Source organism: Petaurus breviceps, unplaced genomic scaffold (genome assembly GCF_028583685.1).
Source record: "Petaurus breviceps papuanus isolate PSGF00001 unplaced genomic scaffold, PetGlider_PUasm1.0 151, whole genome shotgun sequence".
In the NCBI taxonomy this organism is placed as follows: Eukaryota; Metazoa; Chordata; class Mammalia; order Diprotodontia; family Petauridae; genus Petaurus; species Petaurus breviceps.
The window spans coordinates 14,682,347-14,702,766 of NW_027185712.1; the positions used below are offsets into that span (position 1 = coordinate 14,682,347).

General features: G+C 36.6%; 1 protein-coding gene across 3 annotated transcripts in view; it reads right to left on the minus strand.

Annotated features, from left to right (window-relative positions):
- Positions 1-20,420, minus strand: part of KIAA1328 (KIAA1328 ortholog) — a 512,616-nt gene that overhangs the window by 491,914 nt on the left and 282 nt on the right. For 2 of the 3 annotated variants that reach the window (XM_069075694.1, XM_069075679.1), the window contains exons 2-4: positions 16,184-16,219; positions 13,691-13,821; positions 3,053-3,147 (exon numbers count right to left, since the gene is read on the minus strand). In XM_069075694.1, the coding sequence (XP_068931795.1) occupies positions 3,053-3,147; positions 13,691-13,821; positions 16,184-16,219 (262 nt within the window). The remainder of the gene's footprint in view (positions 1-3,052; positions 3,148-13,690; positions 13,822-16,183; positions 16,220-20,420) is intronic. The other variant, XM_069075688.1, reaches the window with a different exon arrangement.

The following is a 20,420-nucleotide window of genomic DNA, read 5'->3' on the forward strand; positions in this document are numbered from 1 at the left end:
ATCTAGATTTTCTGACTCTAAATTCAGCATCTTTTTACTGAACCACTTAAATTCAATGCTTCCACATATTTTGCTATTAAATAAGAAAAAGTTTCTACTTTCCAAAGACTTTTATAATCAGTTTGATTCTTGATGTCAATATGCCAAACTACATATAATTTTCTCAATCAAATGATCTAAAGGAGTGGTCCCCAAGGTGAAATATATGATACAATAAACTATAGCTTATTTACCTTACAAGTTATATTACTATATTAAATACCATCTATCAAAACTTCTATTATACAATATGTTTATTGATTGATAATTACTTTTTATCCAAAAGTAAAAAGAAATTAAGTTTTAATAATATTTAGGAGATGGATTGATACTGGAGCCCTAAATCTGTATGTCAGATGGTTATATGTCACATATGGTAAAGCAAAGTGGAATGATAGAAGTGCATCAACATAGAGAGATTGATAGTGGGTTCATTCACTTTCAGACATATCATTGTTTAATATGCCCAGTTCAGTGAATTTACGGATAATACTGTCTACTTTCAACTAACTTTCACAAAATGGACAAGTGGTATAAAAAGATTCCTGCAAAGAAACCATGTTTTGAAAATAATGTTAATGCAAACACAAAGTACCAATGAGAAAATGTTAATGTTAACATTCCTTCTACTCCTAATATTATCTCTTCATTAGCCATATTACACAAGGTAAAAGCAGTGATATCTAATCTGATCAGACAAGAACTTTGAAGTTAACAAGATTTCCTAAAAAATGGATTAACATCTACTACTACTAACAAAGGCTCTCCATAACTGTACTTTAAGATATTATGAGCTGGGGCGGCCAGGTAGCACAGCAAGCAAGAGCACAGGCTCCAGTGTTGAGAAGACCTGGAGAACGAATCCCGGGCTCAGACACTCAGTACCACACCCAGAAATAACTGGCCGTGTAACCTTGAGCAAGTTACTTAACCCCGATTGCTTAAAAAAATAAAGATATTATGAGCTAATTATAGTATAAAGTCAACACAATAAGATATTTTAAAACAACTTTTTTTCTTATCACCTATAAAAACTCTCATATATGCATACTGTAAAAACAGATTTTTCTAAATTGTTTAAAAATCTTCTAAATGACAAGGTTCAGTGAGTCTTAAATGTATTCATTAAAAAATACAAAAATGCAACATCTATTAACTTTCTGTTAGAAGCCTTTCCAATTCCCCTGTAATGCTAGTATGTCTTCTCTCTATTGTTTATCTCTAATTTATCCTGTATATGTCTTGTTTGTACATGGCTGTTTACATGTTGTCTGTCCTAATAGAATGTCAGCTCCTTGAGGGCAGGAGGTGTTTCTGCCTTTCTTCGTATATCCAGCATCTAAAAGTTCCCACCCTGGGGGGTTGGGTCCTTACTACTGCTTCCCAACAAGCTACTTACTGGTCATCCACCTATTCTCTCATTGCTAATCATCTTCTCTGGTCAAATATAGTTCTAAGAACAGTAATCAAATCAACACCATTCTTCCTGAAAAAGACATATCAATCAATTCCCCTAAAATCCTGATCACCATCTCTCTAACTTTCTTGTACACAACTCTCCTCCTTGGCCACCATTTCCAAGCTGTTTGAGGGAAGGTTCTGATTCTGTATTTATATCTGTAGCACAAAGTACATAGTAAGAGCTTAATGTTTTTTCATTCATTCATCAACCATCCTATGATAAGGCTTTCACTGGATGAGAAGATGTGTAAAAGTAAATTGCAGCTCCTTACTTCTTCAGGAATGCTCTCCAGTTCCAGGTAGCTAAAATGAAATGAGTCACAATTACAATGACCCTCAAGGGCTATGGACAGACAGAGTTGAATTAAATGAGGCTTTTCAGCCTGAGACAGGACAACTACTTCTGCCCATTTGGGAAATAATGCAACAGAGAATAAAATTCAAACACTAAAGATGACAAAGAACCTTTCCCTAAAATAAAAAAAACACATTTTGATTTCAATGAAAACTCCACCCGCATGGGCTATACCTAGCCAGAAGAGGCTAGATGAAAAAGTTCCAGGATGTATTCCTACATCAGAACACAGTGCTTCAGACTTCTCCCCAGGTGTATCACACCAGAGAACAATGCCTCTGGCATCTCTATATTTCTGAGATTCTATGCTTTTGGCCAGAAAAAAAAAATGAAAGAACTTACAAAGAAAACATTTTTGAAGAATCATAACAATTGAAATAAAACTTGAAACATCTAAAAGTTAACTTCAATTTTAATCATTTGAAACCAAGGAAGGGAAATTGTTTACCAGAAATCAATATAATATATGCTCGTATGGAAAATGTCATAGCTCTTATTAATTTTCAAATCAGTACTTTCTATGTTTCATTGACTATTTACCAAAATACATTTAATACATTTTCTTATAAAAATTTTCATTAACAATATAAGTATCTGAGAGCCCTAACACTGGCACACATATTCACAAAGATGTCACACAATCACCAAGCAAATACTAGTCAGTAAGTACAAGTTCTGTTTTGCACACATCCATAATGAATTTAATTGGTACACAGATCAGAAATATACCCCCTCAAAGCTCAAACATCTCCTTATCAAAAAGTATTAGAAGCTAGCAAAATGACAAAAGGATATTTTTACAATAGACAATACAATTTCTGTTCAGATAATGAAGCAAGGCTAACTAGATAGATCAAAGGATAACTGCTGTGCTTCTGATCACAGCAATACCAACCTACTTCAACAGTATTGCTGTTTCAAAACTTTCCAGCATGATGAATGATTTCTATAAAGGTTCATACCAAACAATCTGGGACTTCAAACAAAAGATAAAATGAGCAGGGGAATATTGGTTTTCTGACCAGAGAACATCTCTTTCTCAGATGGGATAACAAGTCTGATACTGAAATACTTTGGTCCCCATAAGATCAAATGACAATGAATGGTAGTTCACCAAAATAGTCCCTTCTACTGTTTAAATTAAAAAGAAATATACTGTTTTCGCACAACGTATTATTATATGTGGTTTAGTCTCACCTGGCAAGCTCTTTAATTAAGTTTGCAATACGTCTTTTGTCTTCAGGACATAAATCCTTCAAGCAGGCACTCTTCATTCCTCCATTGTGAACAGTCTGAAACATAAAAGTTTTCTGTTAAGAAAACAGATTTTTGCAAAGACAAACAACTCTTGAGATTATTAACAGCAATAGCGTATTAAAAAGAATCTCTTAAAGCAGGATTAGAGATGAAATTTCTTGGATATTTTTCATCTAGTAAAGTGTTTTTTATTTCAATTTAATCTATTTTTTCCTATGAATTGTTTGTCAAGTGGTTACCAATGTTGTTTAACCAATTAAATTCAATAAACATCTCTTGAGTGCCTTCTATGTGCCAGAATATTGAGGATGCAAAAAGTGGCAAAAGAGCAATCATCACTCAAGAAGCCTAAAATCTAAACCACTAGGTGGATTACCAAGAAAGTTTGCAAAGGACAATGTAAAGAAGCACCCACATGGAAAGCACAGGAAAAGTACAGACATAGACTCCCCAGGTATCAAAAAGGCAGCCTTCCCTTTATGAATAAATTCAAAAAAAGGTGGCCTCTTAGAAAGTGCTTACTATGTGCAAGGCACTGTGTAAATACTAGGACATAAAGACAAAAATAAAAACATTCCCTCCCTTCAAGGAGCTTATGCACCCCTAAACGTAAGACATCTACATATCCCTGAAAAAATTGCTACTTTAGGAGCACAGATCACTGAAACCTAAATTTTTTTTCATGACTTACCTATCGGCGGTCCCTATGTTCTAGCAGTTGTCAAACTGGCAACAATTAGAAACCATCAAATCTGGGTAATACAAATGCCCTCAAAACAACCTCATTTGGTGCTTATCATCCTAATTTGGATCCAGGCACCAAATGCTAAATGTGCTGTTGTCTAAAACTTAAGAGGAATCACCTCTAGTTACAGGTAGAATGAGGTTCGTTAAAGTTGTTCCTCAGTACATGCAGCCATCTGAGTAAGTCCCCACATTTACTGCAAAAACACGTGAGCAAGGCCTCTACATTGAAGGTGATAATGAGAACTAATGCGGATAAGGGAAAGCCTTCGCATTGTGAATTATACCACTGGTACTGAGGTTTTCTCATTCGTGCTAAAAGAGCCAAATTAACAATGCTTAGAGTCAACTTATAGTGAGTAACCTAAGACATATATAAACACCTAATTACATGTGATGAGCCTGACATGAATCTTACATGCCTTGAAGTCAGTGGCGTCCATGACAAACTTTCCCAAGGCACAAAAGATATTTAGTCTATCACAGAGTTTTCACTGGGACTGGGCACCTTCCCATGAAGGCCAGTAAATGCCTGAGTATCTGAAAATGGCCCAGTAGTATTCAACAGTTTCTCTTCAATTGTACATATGTATGAATTCACATTTGTACAGTGCTTAAAATTTCAATAAGAAACCAGAAAACTACATTTTTCCCCTGCTGGGTCTCTTCTAACTGGATTCTTCTAATTTAACAATAAACTTTTATCATCTTTAGCAGCTAATATGCTTTTAAAGAGCCTTTTAAAATAAATTGCAACTTTCAATAAGCATTGATGAAATTATTCAATGACACCTATTTTAAAGCTATCAAAATAAAATTAAGTTATAATTGTTTTATATAAATAACTCATTTCCCAGAGCTCTGATCAAATTACACTGATTAAATCAAACAGGAGTGATGACAATTAATATGTACAATAAGAGTTGTATGTCCACTGAATGGTGAGCAGTACTATATTGGGCATTCTTGGAAAGAAATAATCAATAACATGATATTTGTGATTAAGAATAAGGAAAGTACAACTAAAACTTGTGGGAAAATATATTTTTTTGGCAGTTACACAGTCAGCATATAACAGGGGCAGGGCTTGAACCAAGTCTTTCTGATTCCCAAGCTAGCTATACATTATACCATACAGCATACAAAATGTAAGAGAATGAAAATTACTCAATTAAAAGAGTACTTAAGCAGTGCATGGGAAGGACTGTGAGAAATGAATCAGCTATCAACTCTGATTCCTTAATACTTCCCTTGATCTTGTCAAACTAAGGAAGGCAAGGAGGACTAAAGCATAATGAATAAATGCATGGGTACTCCTGCCCTCACTCTGCAAGGTGCCCACCCCTCATACATGTAGGACATGAAAAAAGAATGTGGCCTCTAAGCCACTGTTCAAATATTACAAAAACAGAGGCAAGAGAAATGAATAACTCTCAACAGCTAAGTATTAAAAATGGCTTTGATAAAAATAATAAAATTTTAATAATGTAATAATAATAAATAACATTTTATTATTCCAAAAAAATTCCCTCAAAAGAAGTCAAAGCACTTAAGAAACCTTTTGAAATCCATAGCCTCCTGATCATCTCACCTTGGGAAATGCAGAGGTGGTATTCTACTCTCCAGGCAACATTATGGCTCTTTTCACGGCCTTTTGATTTTACCTAAATTGAAAATAAGTCCTCTGGAAGCACTTTATGTTTCAGACTGCAGGTGAAATATGTTAAATTTTTTAAAGCTTTTTCAAGTAGATATTTGACATTCTATACACTTTACAAAGAATACACATGAGGTGGTTCTCAATGTAATAAGGCCTAAAAGTTTCAGAATTTCAGAAGGTAATATCTACCAGAGTGGAAGCTAATGAATTTGGAATATTAGATGAGTAAACCTAGTATCTATCCAAATGCATTTTGCAGTAGAGTTATAGACTGACAATTAAAAAGACCTGTATTTGAATTCATCCTCAGAAACCTATCAGTTAGTTATATGACCATAGGCAAGACACTTATCCTTTCTGGAACACAGTTTCCTCATTTTTAAAATGAGGTCATGGACTAGACAAGTTCTGAGGTCCCTTTCCCTCCATGACTTTGTTTTTATCAGTTGGATTCTCTCTTTCCTTAGAACTCTCAAGAAGGAGTAGTGCCCTGTATCTATTAGGAGTCAGACTAACTCAGCAGAAAAACTCAAAATACTGGCAATAACTAATGGTAGTTATTATTATTAGTCTACTCAGAAGTCTCTAACCAGCACAGGCAAAATAACATCCCATAGGAGATGGTCCCTTTAGCAAATTCCTGTCTAAGACTATAGCTCAGGTAGGCAACCTATAAAGGCTTTTCCCCCCCATTACTTTTATTTAAAGCTCCCACAGTAAACATAACACACAAAGTAGGCATTTGGGTCCAAATTTTACACTCCAAATTATCACGCTCATACCACACTAACGAAATCCTCTTCTCCCTAATAGTATAGATTGCTTGGGAACAGGGACCACTTCATTTTTGTCAGGGCCTAGCACAATGCCTTATAAATATTTATTGAATTGAATACATGTTTATGAGACTAAAAGGTCTTTGAGGCCAGAGGTTGTATCCTATTTTGTACCAGTAAATCCTGAAATTCTGGAGGAAGAAGAAATCTCAGACATTGTCTAATTCAGTTCTCTTCTGTTACAGAGGAGGAAACGGAGATTCAAAGAGCACTTAAGCTACTTGCTCAAAGCTACACCAATAGTTAAAGAAATGAGAGTCATTCTTAATCCAATGTTCTTTCTACCATATCAGTAGCTAATACATTACACAACATATACATATATGCCAAATGATAAATGTTTTTAAAAATACAAATACATTCACGAATTAAACCAAAATCCGCCTCACCTAGTCCCCTCTACTCTTCCATTTCCATTTATTTCCTTCTAGGAAATCCCTAGATTTCCAAATAACAATAGAAAGAAAAGCATGGACTCGAGGTGAAATCCTGACTTTGCCGATTACTGCCTATGTGACCCCAGGCCAGTCACTCAACTTCCCTGAGATTAATACGTAAGTCTATTATAATCCATTAATATTTCAAAACAATTTATTGGCTTTTTAAATATTTTCCCATCTTTTTTCTCCTTAATCTCATCTATCTGATATCAACTAAGATGAAAAGAGGATGAGAATGGGTCTACTCAGACTATATCCCCTCAAAAAACCCTAATAACCATATGACCATGACCTGATCAATCAACTAACCAGTCAAAAAATTGTCTGATAAAGAGAACCAGTCAATTCATTCTAAATAATCAAACTATGCTTAGTCTCGCGAGCGTGTGAGTGTGTGTGTGTGTGCGCACGCGTGTGTGTAGTAAATACAAATATATATGGCTACAGTAACCAAGCAACAGAGAAGTCTGTTAGTATATTTTGCTTACAAATGGACTAAAACAGACAAACTTAAATAAACAATTTTCTCCTCAAACCTCTATTCTCCAACTATTATAGCATTTATTACAAGACCTCTATCTTAGAAAAATTGTAGCAATTCTGCTCCCTTTTTAGTACTTTTGGAACAGTTTGTTCTGTTGATACCTGCCCTAGATTCTTAAAGTTTTCATTTCAGTTTAAATTAACTTTTGCTCAGTTTTGTTTCCATATTTTCAGACATTATAAAGCACTGTCCTTTTTTCTCTATAATGTTAATAATTCAAAGTTAAAATATGAACTAACTAATCAGATTCTGAACGTCTCTTATACTAACTTCCTGATATTAACATCATTTCTATCTTAGGGGCATTAAAAGCAAGTAAGAAATAAAGAAAATGAATGCTTATCTCAGGATAGACTGTGGAATAATGACAGTTTTCTTCAAGTACCTAGATAATAGAAAAATGTTCTGTGTTCAAAAATGTCTACATCTAGCTAAGTGGATGTCATTTAAACTCCTCAAAACAGTCTGTCAATAAGAACCCAAAATCAAAGACATCCTAAGATCAAAATAAATAATAAATAACTATAACACATAAAGAAAGTCAAAGCTAGGTTGTAGAGTTTAAAGAACACTAAAATCAGTCAAAAGACCAGAGTTTTGTTAACAATCTGCCACTGATTTACAATGTCGCCTGACCTGAAAGATAACTTCACTGAATAATAACTCAGGTTCCTTCTCTATCCAATGAGGGGGATAATAACTGCCCTAAAAGCATTATCTAAGTTAGACCTTTTCATTGTTCTCAATCATTATATATAATACAATATGTCATGTTGATCACTTCTAGCCAGCCCCATCAAGTCACCTCTTTGAGCCTCGGTTCCTTCAGCTGCAAATAAGGGTGTTGAATAAGGCCCAGGAGCTCCCCCAGCTATAACATTCTATGACCCTGGGGTTCTAGAGTTCCATTGCTCAGGGCTTTCACTGCAAACAAAGCCTGGGCCTGGCTCTGTTGTTGGCAACAGGCCTTCCCTAACCTGAAAGGAGGAAGGTTTTTATAAAAAGCAGAGAAAAACAATTAACAAAAATTGGACCTTATATAAACATGAAATATTGAATAAGGTAATGAGGTCACTCACAATTTTGATGTGTAGCTTCTAGTTTTGGGCAACTGTGGCATTTCCTGACAATTTTTAAACCCAATGGACACTGACAGCCTCTACTAGCCTTCTCTACCATGTCATCATATCACGAAAGTTAACAGTTAAATGCAAGTTTTCAAACCTGCAGAACTAAGCTATAAAACTTCAAATCTGGGTCCCACAATAGAATATAGGTCTCCTGAAGTAGAGAGAAGCTCATTTCTAGGGGTCTGGCCATCCGTCAATTTCTTCATCCACAAGAACTCACGAAGAGGCATGTAAGTATATGGGGATGGGAGATGCATCAGTAAAAGGAACATGCACACAGACCAAGGCACAGCTCTCTTGACTACTGAAGAAGTATACTAGGAGAGTGATTTAAAGTATATACACACAGACACACACACGTGTGTATATGTGCACATATGTGTATATGTGTGTGTGTGTGTAAATGAGACTTTCAGAGAATATATTACCAGCTGGGAAAGGGAGAACAAATCAAAAGAAGTTATTCTTCTTTCCTGAGCTAGAGAATAGTACAAGAACTGAAAAGTTGTAAAACCCTGGAACAGGGGCCTGGTCTAGTCAAGCAAAGATAAGAGTGATTCTGAAATTTAAGAGCAATTTTGGAAAAAAAGACTAAACAGTTTTAACATGTATTACAATAAAAATTCATTAGTAGCCTAAACACTACCCTCTAAGAACAATGTTTAAAGTAACATAAAATATACACAAGAACTACCTTCCATTTTGTGATAAATCAAACCTGACCTTATGATAAGGAATTAGATGTGTCTTGTATTTTGTTTTATACTCAGCATCAGCAGTTTAAGCCAATATTAGACAATATAATCATCATCATAAACAAGTACCTAATGAATACCTGTTTTTAAGGTTCTATAATAGAGATGTTAGATATGAAAAAGCAAAACATACCGTGTTTCCCCGATAATAAGACACTGTCTTATTATTTTTTAAACACCAGAGGGCTTATTTTCGGGGGAGGGCTTATTTTAGAGGAATCTTACACAGTAAGGGGAGGGCTTATTTTCGGGATAGGTCTTATTATTGGGGAAACACGGTATGTCTCAGACTTCAAGAAACTAAAAATATAATGAAAAACATTAAATAATGGTGAAAGTAGCATAAAACAAGCACCATTTCTACAACTCAAGTAGTACAAGATGCAGTGTAAGGATAAAGAAAATTCTCTACAAATTCAAAAGCAAATTTGTATTTTCTCCAAAACCTACTTCTAATTTTCCTATTTCTCTTAATGGCACCACCATTCACCCAATGGTCAATGCTAAAAATGTCAATGTTGACTCTTTGCCACTCCTAGTTTCATCATCAATAAAATTAAATGATTTCTAAAGGTCTCTCTCTCTTCTCAGATGCAAATCAATTGCTGAATCTTCCCAATTTTCCCTACAAAAATCTCTTTCCAAAGTGTCTCCTTCTTTCTATTCCTCTGCCACTACACTAATCAACTAATTAAGCAACAAATGTTTATTAAAGCCCTTACTATGTGTTAGGCACTAAGAATACAAGTAGAAAGAATCAAACAGTCCCTAATCATAAGCTTGCATTCTATAAGGGGAAATAAAATGTACATTTAAAAAAATAAAAATATTCATATATTGTATATATAATACATATACACACATATGTGTATGTATGTACATGCACATACATATATATACTCATATAGAGTAGAAAGTAAACAAATATAAATATAGACAAAGCACTTTGGGAGAGAGGGAAATAGCGGTTGGGGGAAGAAGTAAAGACAAGGTGGAAGACAGTGATTGAGATTTATTTTAAAGGAAAAGTGTAACCCTCTAAAGTAGAAGTTCATTCCGGGCATGGGGAACAGCCAGGAAATGGAGCTGTGTGTGAAAAACAGGGAGAAGGTAGGCTTAGATATCAAATAATAGAGGAGGGAAAGTACCATTCTAGTTGGGAAAATGAGTTGGAGCCTAGTTGTATAAGACTTTAAAAGTTAAACAGAGAAATGTGTACTTTATCCTAAAGACAAGGAGTCGTAAAGCAACAGGACCAGATTCACTTTGGCAACTACGTAGAGGATATATTGAACTAGATATATCTATACAGCTCCAGCCTCTTCCCTGTCCTTTACTTCTGTATCACAAATCACCTTTTGTGGGTTTCACACTGGATGTCCTTAAGACACCCCAAGTAAACATGTCCAAAACTGGACTTCTTTTCTTTCCTCCTTCCTTCCCAACTTCCCAGTTTCCATCCATCAGGGTTCATAATCTTAATATCATCCCCATAGATTCCCAAAGTGGATGACACCACCCCCTGGGGGGGCACTGAAACAATCAGGGGGAGGGGTGGTAGTAGCCTCAGGTACAATTGGGGAGCATTGAATAAAAATAAGGGGGCAATGGAAGCACAAGGAAAGAAGATAAGAAAATCTTGAAAAACTGTTCATACATGTTTCATTTGTTGTGTAACAGAGTTAAAGTTGTGGTGATTACATTATTTTCCAAATAAACAGACAAAATGCAAGTTATAACCAATCAGTGGTCAAGTCCATAAAAAGGGTTTAACAAGCAAGTGTTGACAGGTGAGCATGTTGCACATTATTGAGAAGTCCAGCACGCCTCAGCAGGAATATGTGTGCGTAGTGACTTGTTTATAATACAATACTATACAGATACATGACCCAATACTATATAACCAAAATTTCAATACTGGAAAAACTCCACAAATTTACAACAAATTTATTAAATTTAAGATGAGTCATTTTTTAAAAAATTTATATTTTTTGAAATGATGCAAATGTGAAAAAAAACAACACATTAAAGGGTTAAAAAAAATAAAAAAGGTAGATTTCCAGGGGGCTGCTGACTAATTTTTTTAAGAGGAGATGGTAGGCCAAATAAGTTTGGTAACCTCCATCCCAGACTCTTCATTCTATCTCATATATAAGATAAATTGCAAAACTTCTTGCTTCTGATTCCATTTCTCCATTCACACAGATCCTATTCTAGTTCAGGTTCTTACCTAGATTCTTTTTTTTTTTTTTTGCTTTTTGGAGAGGGGAAGACAGGGCAATTGGGGCTAAGTGACTTGCCCAAGGTCACATGGCTAGTAAGTGTTACGTGCCTGAATCCAGATTTGAACTCAGGTCCTCCTGACTCCAGGATTGGTGATCTATTTACTGTGTCACCTAGCCACCCCTCTTACCTAGATTCTTGCAACAGACTCCTAGTTGGTCTCCCTGCCCCTGGTTCAGTACATCCTCTAGTCAACAGAGTCAAAACCAGATAGTTTCAGAAGGACTCAACTGCAGAAAAGACCATCAGATTTGGCACTTAAGAGATCACTGGTAACTTGGAAAAGAATAGTTTCATCTGGTTGATGAGGTTATTAACCAGAGTGCAGAGTTGAGTGAGAGAACAGGAGTAAAAACAACAGGCACAGACAGCTTTTTCAAGGAATTTGACTGAGAAAGGGAAGAGAGATAGGGGATGAGTGCCTGAAGACAGTAGTATCTAGTGAAGGATGGGAAAGAATTAAATGTACATGTTGAGAGGCTGACAATGGAAAAGGAAGAGGACACCTCTTCCTCAGAGCCAGAGAAAAAGAAGGAAAGAGTAGATGATGTTAAAAGGTTTTAATGTAAAAAGAATGTGAGAGCTCACAATGAATGACCTCAATTTTTTTTCAGTAAAGTAAAATGCAAGGTTCTCAACTGAGAGAAAATAAGAGAGGGAGGTAGGGGGCAAAAGTCAATAAGGGAAGAAAAAGTTTGGAATAACTTTTGTGAGGCATGAAATAGTGTATCAATCACTGAGTGATAAAAGAACTAACTCAAGCTCCACATATGTAAAATGTGTATAGGGACTAAACTTCTAATCTTACCAGAAGAGAACTTCCAGGTATGGAAATTTTCTACCAGAGCAAGTCATAATCTTGTCTGCAACTGATTGTCTTAGAGCAGTGATCTTAACAAAGATATTGGAGTGGCTTGCCATTTTCTTCTCCAGCTCATTTTACAGATGAGGAAACTGAGGCAAAGTTAAATGACTTGCCCAGGGTCAAACAGCTAGAAGTATCTGAGGTTAGATTTGAACTCAGGATCGAATGAGTCTTCCTGATCGGGCACTCTATCCCATTGTGTCACCTAGCTGCCCATAAAAACTTACCTACTAAATTTTGTTGTTTTCTCAACTGATTGAAGGAATTCCTATATGAATGAAATTACACATCCTTGACACACTGACACTGAATGTCACAGAACTACCCCCTCCTCCCCAACTAGGCAAAAGAAGGGCTGGTAAAAAAAGAATGACATAGTAGAGACAAAGTACACTGAGTTTTATAGCCAAAAGATCTATATTTTGGTCTCAGATCTTTTACTATCTATGTGACCTTGGTCAAATAAATGTAACCTCCCAGGGCTCTGGTTTCTTCATTTGTAAAACAAACAACTACAAAGACAGGGGAGAAGCAGGGGAAAGGGGTGGTTGGACTAGGTCATGTCTAAGGCCCATTACAGTTTCAAATCCTATAAATTCACCTTAACAGAGTGTAGTCTTTTTTTTGGTTTATATGTAATTTTTAATGACATTTGTTACTTGTAAATGAGCAGATCTTTATTTTAGGTACATTATAAAAGAAAAATAAAATTAAAAACTCAAATTTGAACTGGGTTTTTTTTTTCTGCAAAGATTTTAATGAACACAGATTAAACCTCAAAACCAAGGTCTTGTATACTTATAACTTAGCCTATAGTAATCTCAAAGATCTTCAACAAATATAGGCACATGGCAAGATGTGAACCCACATCTTCCTGATTCCTGGACCAGGAATTCACTATCCTATGCTGCCTTTACAACATATAGCAAACAAGAGATTAAGAGTCTCCTCAGCCTAGACTTCAAATTTCACAAGGCAGCAATGATGACTGATAGTCATCACTGATAATACAATTCTTACATAAACTACAAATATCCACATCCCCCAAATCTAAGACAATATACATCCAAAAACAAAATGTGTTTTGAAGGAGGTCTTGGAATGTTTTCCTGTATACCTAAAAGAACACAAGCAGACAATTTCCTATGTGAGTATGAAGAAGGATCTGGTCTAACAAAGTGGCATTCCCTATGGCCTGTCATCCACTCAAACAAGACAGCTTCCTTGAATTCTCAAGGGTTCATTAAGCTGAAGGACTCCAGCCACTGGGTACCTTTTTCCAGGTCTAAAATGCTAAGTAAAAACAAGAAATTCTACTAACCTCTTTATGTGCTGAGTCTCCTGCACCTTTGAAAGGATCCATGACGACAGAAGTATCAGCTGCCTTGGAAGCCTTTAGTTTAACACCAGCTTTGGAAATTTTCGACTTGTGTTTTGCTCTACCATTTTCTGCTGCAGAAATACAAACACAATTTCAGAAGACAGTATTCTCTAATACTAAGATTCCCATCTTAACAACATTTTCCTTACTATCTTCTATCTGATATGAACTAAAATGAGAAGCTTGCAGGTAAAATATAACCACTAACATCAAATTCTGTTAATCCCCTAAAAATCCTTAAGACATTTGAGCCTGCATTTCAAATCAACAAGGTTTCTATTAGAACAGTTATCAATTAAATGAAAAGCATTAAATTTTAAGAACGTTGACTTAAGAGTTAGAAGGGGCTCAACGTCCTCTCTTTACAGATGATTAAACTGAGACCCAGGGAAGTTAAATAACTAACCTAAAATGACACAAGTAGTGAGACAGGACTTGAACCTAGGTCCTGTGATTTTAAAGTCAGTGCTTTTCCTACAATACCAAGTAACCTAGCAAATATATCCTTTAATGTATTTTAAAAAAATAAAAATTATTGCCAAGATTCAACTTAACTCAAGTAACTAAGATTCTAACATGGATAACTGTGGATTATTTCTATTTTTCACATTAGTAGGAAACACCCTCCTCTCCACTCCCCAACTGATAACTAATAAGCTATAAGGATACTTTAGCTTCTTAAGGAGGAAGAAATTTTCCTTAAGAGGTTTTATGGGACAGCTAGGTGGCACACAGCACCAGCCCTGGAGTCAGGAGGACCTGAGTTCAAAGCTGGCCTCAGACACTTAACACAAAAACTAGGCATGTGACCTTGGGCAAGTCACTTAACCCTAATTGACCTGTCTTTCCCCTTCCAGAAAAAGAAAAAAACAAAAAGAGAAAAAAGAGAAATTTTACATTTTTCCCAAAACTGTCCCCTCTTCTTAAGTTCTCCATTACTGTCTAGGTTACTTTCATCTTCTCACACATCCAGGTTTGAAAACTAGGGGTCCTTTCTTGACTCCTCATTGTCACTCTGCCCCTATATCTAATTAGAGGTAAAAATCTTGTTATTTCTACCTTCATAACATCCCTTGTATCTACCCCATTCTCTCCTCTGACACAGTCACTACCCTAGTAGAGGATCTCATCATCACTTCCAACCTGGACTATTACAACAGCCTGCAAGTTGGTCTTCCTGCCTCAATTCTCTGCGCGCTCCAATCCATTCTCCACTCATCTTCCTAAAATGCAGACCTAACTATATCATCCCCCATTTGATAAACTCCAATGATTCTCAATTACTTCTAGAATCAAATACAAAATCCTTTGGTTTCCAAAGTCCTTCCTACCTTTCCAATCTTCTTATACCTTATTCCCCTACACTACTCTACAATTCAGTGACACTGACCAAGGTGGCACTGTGGATAGAGTGCTGGGCCTACAGTCTGGAAGACTAAAGTTCAAATCCAGCCTCAGACACTTAATAGCTGTGTGACCCTGGGCAAGTAATTTAGCCTGTCTACCTCAGCTTTCTCAACTGTAAAATGAAAATTCTAACAGTACTTATCTCACAGGGCTGTTATATAAGAATAAAATCAGATAATATTTGTAAAACATCTGGCATAATTCCAAGCTCATAATAACAATTATATAAATGCTTATTTCCTTCCTTACTCCTACTACTTTCCCAACTCTGGACAGTTTCACTGTCTGTCCCCCATAACTGGAATTCTCTCCCTCCTTATCTCTGCCTTTTGGCTTCACTAGTTTTCTTCAAGTTTCATTTCAAATCCCTCTTCTGTAAGTCTTTAATGGTCCTGCTTAATATTAGCACTTTCCCTCTGAGAATACTACCAATTTATCCAGTATTTATCTTGTTTGTATATAGTTGTATATATATTATCTCCCCGTTAAAGTGTGAACTCCTTGAGAAGAAAGACTATTTTTTGCCTTTTTTTTTTTGGTATCCCCAGCACTTAGCACAGAGTATGTCCCATGGAGCAGGCACTTAATAAATGCTAGCTGACTAGATATATTTTTAAAAAGATCAATCAATAAAAGAGAAAGTGCTCATGAAAATAAAAAGAACATCAACTAATTCCTGAGCAGCTGTTCAAAAGAAGCAAAGTTGAGATTCTGATACTCTGCTTTGGTTCAATCAACTGGACTCCAAGAGGCCTTTTGTGATTTATTAAATTGTTAGTATTTCCCCATCCCCAATCACTACAGATGCTGCATCTATCTTGTACATACTGATATGAAATCATATTGTATGCCCCCAATAAAGTGTAAGTTCCATCAGGATAGGGACTGGAGGACACAACACACAGTGGTAGCTTAATCAGTAGTTAGTAGTTATTTTAACTGTAGCTGAAAAAAAGTTTTGTCTTTTTTTCCCCCAAATAAACCCTACCCTCCCATTGCTATTGTATTCATATAAAGAAATCATACCTGAAATATGTAGCACGGTATGCTCCTCATCAGAAACTGTACATGAGAGTATTAAGGGAAAAAATAAATAAATAATCCAAATACTGCTCTTGCCTCATGTTTCTGACATGATTTACAATTTCCTTTAACCTTGAAATGTATAACTAGCTTTTCAAAGGACTAGAAAATAAGCTATTCAGAAAACTGAATTGAGCGCTTTAGTAAAACTAAGATTTCTAAGAAAATGAGTCTTTGTATAGACATGGCTGTCATCTAAATTGCTTTGTAAAACTGCTTTGAAGGCTGTTTGGCATATCACTACATCTCTAATCTCACCTTCTTGTATTACTATCACTGAAAATTTATGAGAAAAGTTACACTATCAAATCTATTTTTAGGTTCTGCCACGGCTTTTCAACTAAAGGGATCACTTTCTACTTCTGAGTAAGGAGTTAAGCAGGTGTTACATGTTTTGTCTTTTTCATGTTTATGAACACTTGGCAAGTTATTTTAGGCAAAAAAAACCCACCATAATTTCAAAATGGCAGTGAAGTACAGTGTTGGAGGGCAAGTAAATAATGCAGAAACAGGCAATATCCTACTACATGAAACATGCCAAGAAGTTCTACTATTTTAGAACCTGAGGGAATTTAGAGGCAAAAAAATTTCAATTTCAGGAAAAGAAATTCAGGAAAGCCAAGATTACAACAATTCTACAGAAAAAGAATCAACATAACATAAGTTACAGAAATCTACAAGTGACTAGAAATTTTTCCCATATTATCTAAAATTAAATAGCACTCTCCTCCTAACTTCAAGATCAGCATTTCATCTACTATACCAACTAGATTGCCCACTTTTCCTTCTCTTCACCTGTTAAATTATCTTTCTGTTCCCTTTAAAGTTCTACTCAAACATCATCTACTCTAAGTCTCCAGGAAAATTTCTCTAATAACCACCATCTTCCAATTAGTGATCTTACCCCAAGACTTTGCTATCACTATGTAACTCTCTAAATACAGATATTGTTTCTTATAGTTACCTATGCTAACATCTTTGCCACCAGCTAGACTATAAATTATGTGAGGACAAGGAACTAGATCTTATTTAAACTTTGAGACTGTGCAACAATTAATTACCAGAAGATAAAGCCATCAATTGTAAATGCTTAATAACTGTTTTGTTTTTGGAAGTACAACAAACCAAAAATGAGAATTTTAAAAGGATTTCTGGAAAGTAAATCCAGTTCTGCCCAAAATCTAACAATTATGGCACAGAGTTCCTTTCACAGTAACAGCCCCAGGGATTCCACTTCCTGTATGGTCTAGAATTTCTTACCTTTAATAATGATTCATGTAAATTTTCAGCAAACTAATGAGTACATATATAGTCATAATTGGTCATGTTCTGCTTTTCCAGACCTAAAATCATAAATCTAGAATGAAAATGATGGGATTCAGGGAGTCCAGGAACCCCCATAACCAGAGTTCCTGGAAAGCAATCTGGAATGAATTCACATACTCAAGAATTCTTTAAGTCAAGGTGGCAAAGATTTATTGTTACACTATACAGCAGGTAAGAGTTCTTAGGGAACCTACAACCTTAGAGGGCAATTAAAGTTTATATAGGGTAAACTATAGTATAACATGTGTCAAATATGCTAACTTGGCAAGTGAGGGCAGGATTAGGGAGTGGTTAAAGAGTGGTTAGTTCTTAAAGGAACATGAACTTTTAATATTTACTGCACAGGCACATTGCCCAGAATTCACTAGGAAATATTCCGGGGGGGGGGGGGGGGGAGGAGAGTTCATGGAGGTGTGGTTTTAGGCTTGAAACATCATGTAGCCAGGACTACCCCCGTCTGTCACCCATCAATGTTGTGTTTGACAAGATGGATGTTGGGAGTACACATATATCCCAAGCCTAAGGCATACATAAGGAGGGATTCAGGATATATGTAATGATCTAGGGAGTAAGTATAGATAATCCAGAGGAGTTCTCACTTGTTATTTATTATACCAGGGGGAGATAAGCATTTGGCTGGGACCTAGTCATGAATGATTGCTAGGCATAGTGCAGGGGGTGGGGAGAAACAGAGATTTGAGGCTAGGGAGAAATGTGATTTTGGAACTGGAGTTCAAACACAGACACCCAAGCACCCCATCAGAAAGAAATCTCATAAGCTACCTGGTCCAACGCTGTCATTTTACAGGTGAGGAAATTGAGGCCCAAGGAGGTTAAATGGTTGGCCCATGGTCACACTGATATTAAAAATTAAATGGGATAAAAAGCCAAGTCTCTGGCACCTAAGGCATTGTTCTTACTAGTGTACCATGTTGCCTCCTTAATACACAATCGTTCACATACATTGCTTTTGTATTATCTAGTTTAAATATTTTTAAATAGCGAGGCAAAATCAATTTTCAATTTTGACCATGCTCTTTATAGTTGATACTTAATATGCCTGATAAAAACAAAGCAAGTACATTTTAGTAATCAACTGCTAACATCTCTGCCCTTACTGTGAACTACCATGGAGTAAGAAAGCATTTCACTGCTCTTGGGTTCATTTTTAGTCAGAAGCCTGACTCCTAAGATGACATCATGTCATATCTCACATTGCTGACATATTAGGTATGTAAGGCTCTTGTGCAACACAGCACAGCTAAATTATATTGCGTAACAAGAAGAAACAGTAAAAAAAAAAAAAAATCTGACAGTCACAGAAGGTCAAAAGTATAAAAAATGATGCCATCTGGGGTTAGGGAAACAAAGTGTCCATGGGGGGGGGGGGGGTGGAATCTTTCAAATGACTTAAATGGGAAGACCAGATTTTTGGTATTTTACTAGAAAAATTGTTTTGTTTTGGTTTTTTTATGTGTTTCTTTTCAAAGTTCAATTATGAAAACTCCAGATGGTTAAGAAGCCATGATAAGCTGTTATTGTGATAACCAATGATATACCAAGCAAATGAACAACCAAATGATCTATAAATGTAATCACCCTGTTCTATCTTGAGGTGGTTTATGGCTACTTATTTTCCTAAGCTGAATCAAACTGCTTTCTTTTACCTGCATATTTCTAAAGGACTATACCACCACTATTTCTAACCCAGCTCATCACCACCAAAAGGCAAATCAGTACTTCACATTAAAGTTGAGAAAAAGAATTGGATACATTACTCTATATGATTAGACTATAGTTCAGGCATGAGGCTTATAAGAACAAAGTTAGGTTCAGACCTCGTACCTGCCAATTAATTAGTACTTAACCTTAAGGATGATCCAGGAAAACTAATTGAGAATATGGCTTGGTCAGCACAAATCCATAGTGGTCCAATGCCCATGTCTATAATGTTCTACAACTTTTCCAGAAGCATAGCCTAGGGTAGAGTTCCTTAACTTGAGATCCATAAACTTATCTGGGTTTTTCATTGTTGTTTTATTTATGTGTGTATATACACGAACATAACAACGATGATAATATGTAATATAGTACATCATTATGTACTATATTACAAATATAACACATACTGTAGTTCAATATGCTTAACTTTCTTTGTAATTTTATGTATCTTATTTTGCACACTTAAAAATATTCTGTGAAGGGCTTCACCAGTCTGACAAAGGGGTCCATGGCACACAGTAAAAGTGGAGAACTCCTGCTCTGGGGTCACTGCTATATCCTTGTCCAGCCTAAGGCACCTCCACACCACACCCTGTCCACAGCCTAAACTAAAGGGCCAGCAGCCTCAGCCTAAAGCCCCGCCCCCACTTATGCTCAGCACACCCTCACTCCATACCTGCATACACCTGATCCCAGGGCACAGCCGGGCACCCAGAGCGGCTTGAGCCCATCATGGGTCCCGCCCCCCCCCCCCCCCGCCTTCAGACACAGGAGACAACCTTCCTGGGCCACTCAGCGCCTTTCCTCGGCAACTCCCCCAAATCCAACCCAGGAACCCTACTTTTCCTGCTCCTTCCGAGGTATCCCCATCCCTGGGGGGTCACGGCCAGTTGTGGGGCACAGGGACCCCCACACACACACTTCGGACTGATAACGACCTGGATACCCGTGAAATGCTTAAATGTGGGGTGAGAGGGGAGGTCAGGGGGTCACTGCCGGCCCCCCATCCCGAGTTCGGCCACCCACAAGCGCCAGAAAAGAAGAAACCCCTGACAGGAGGACGAGGAGCGGGGAAAGTCCAAATCGGGGGCCCCGCGCCCCAGGAGCTGTCGCCTCCTCAGCGGCCAGGGAA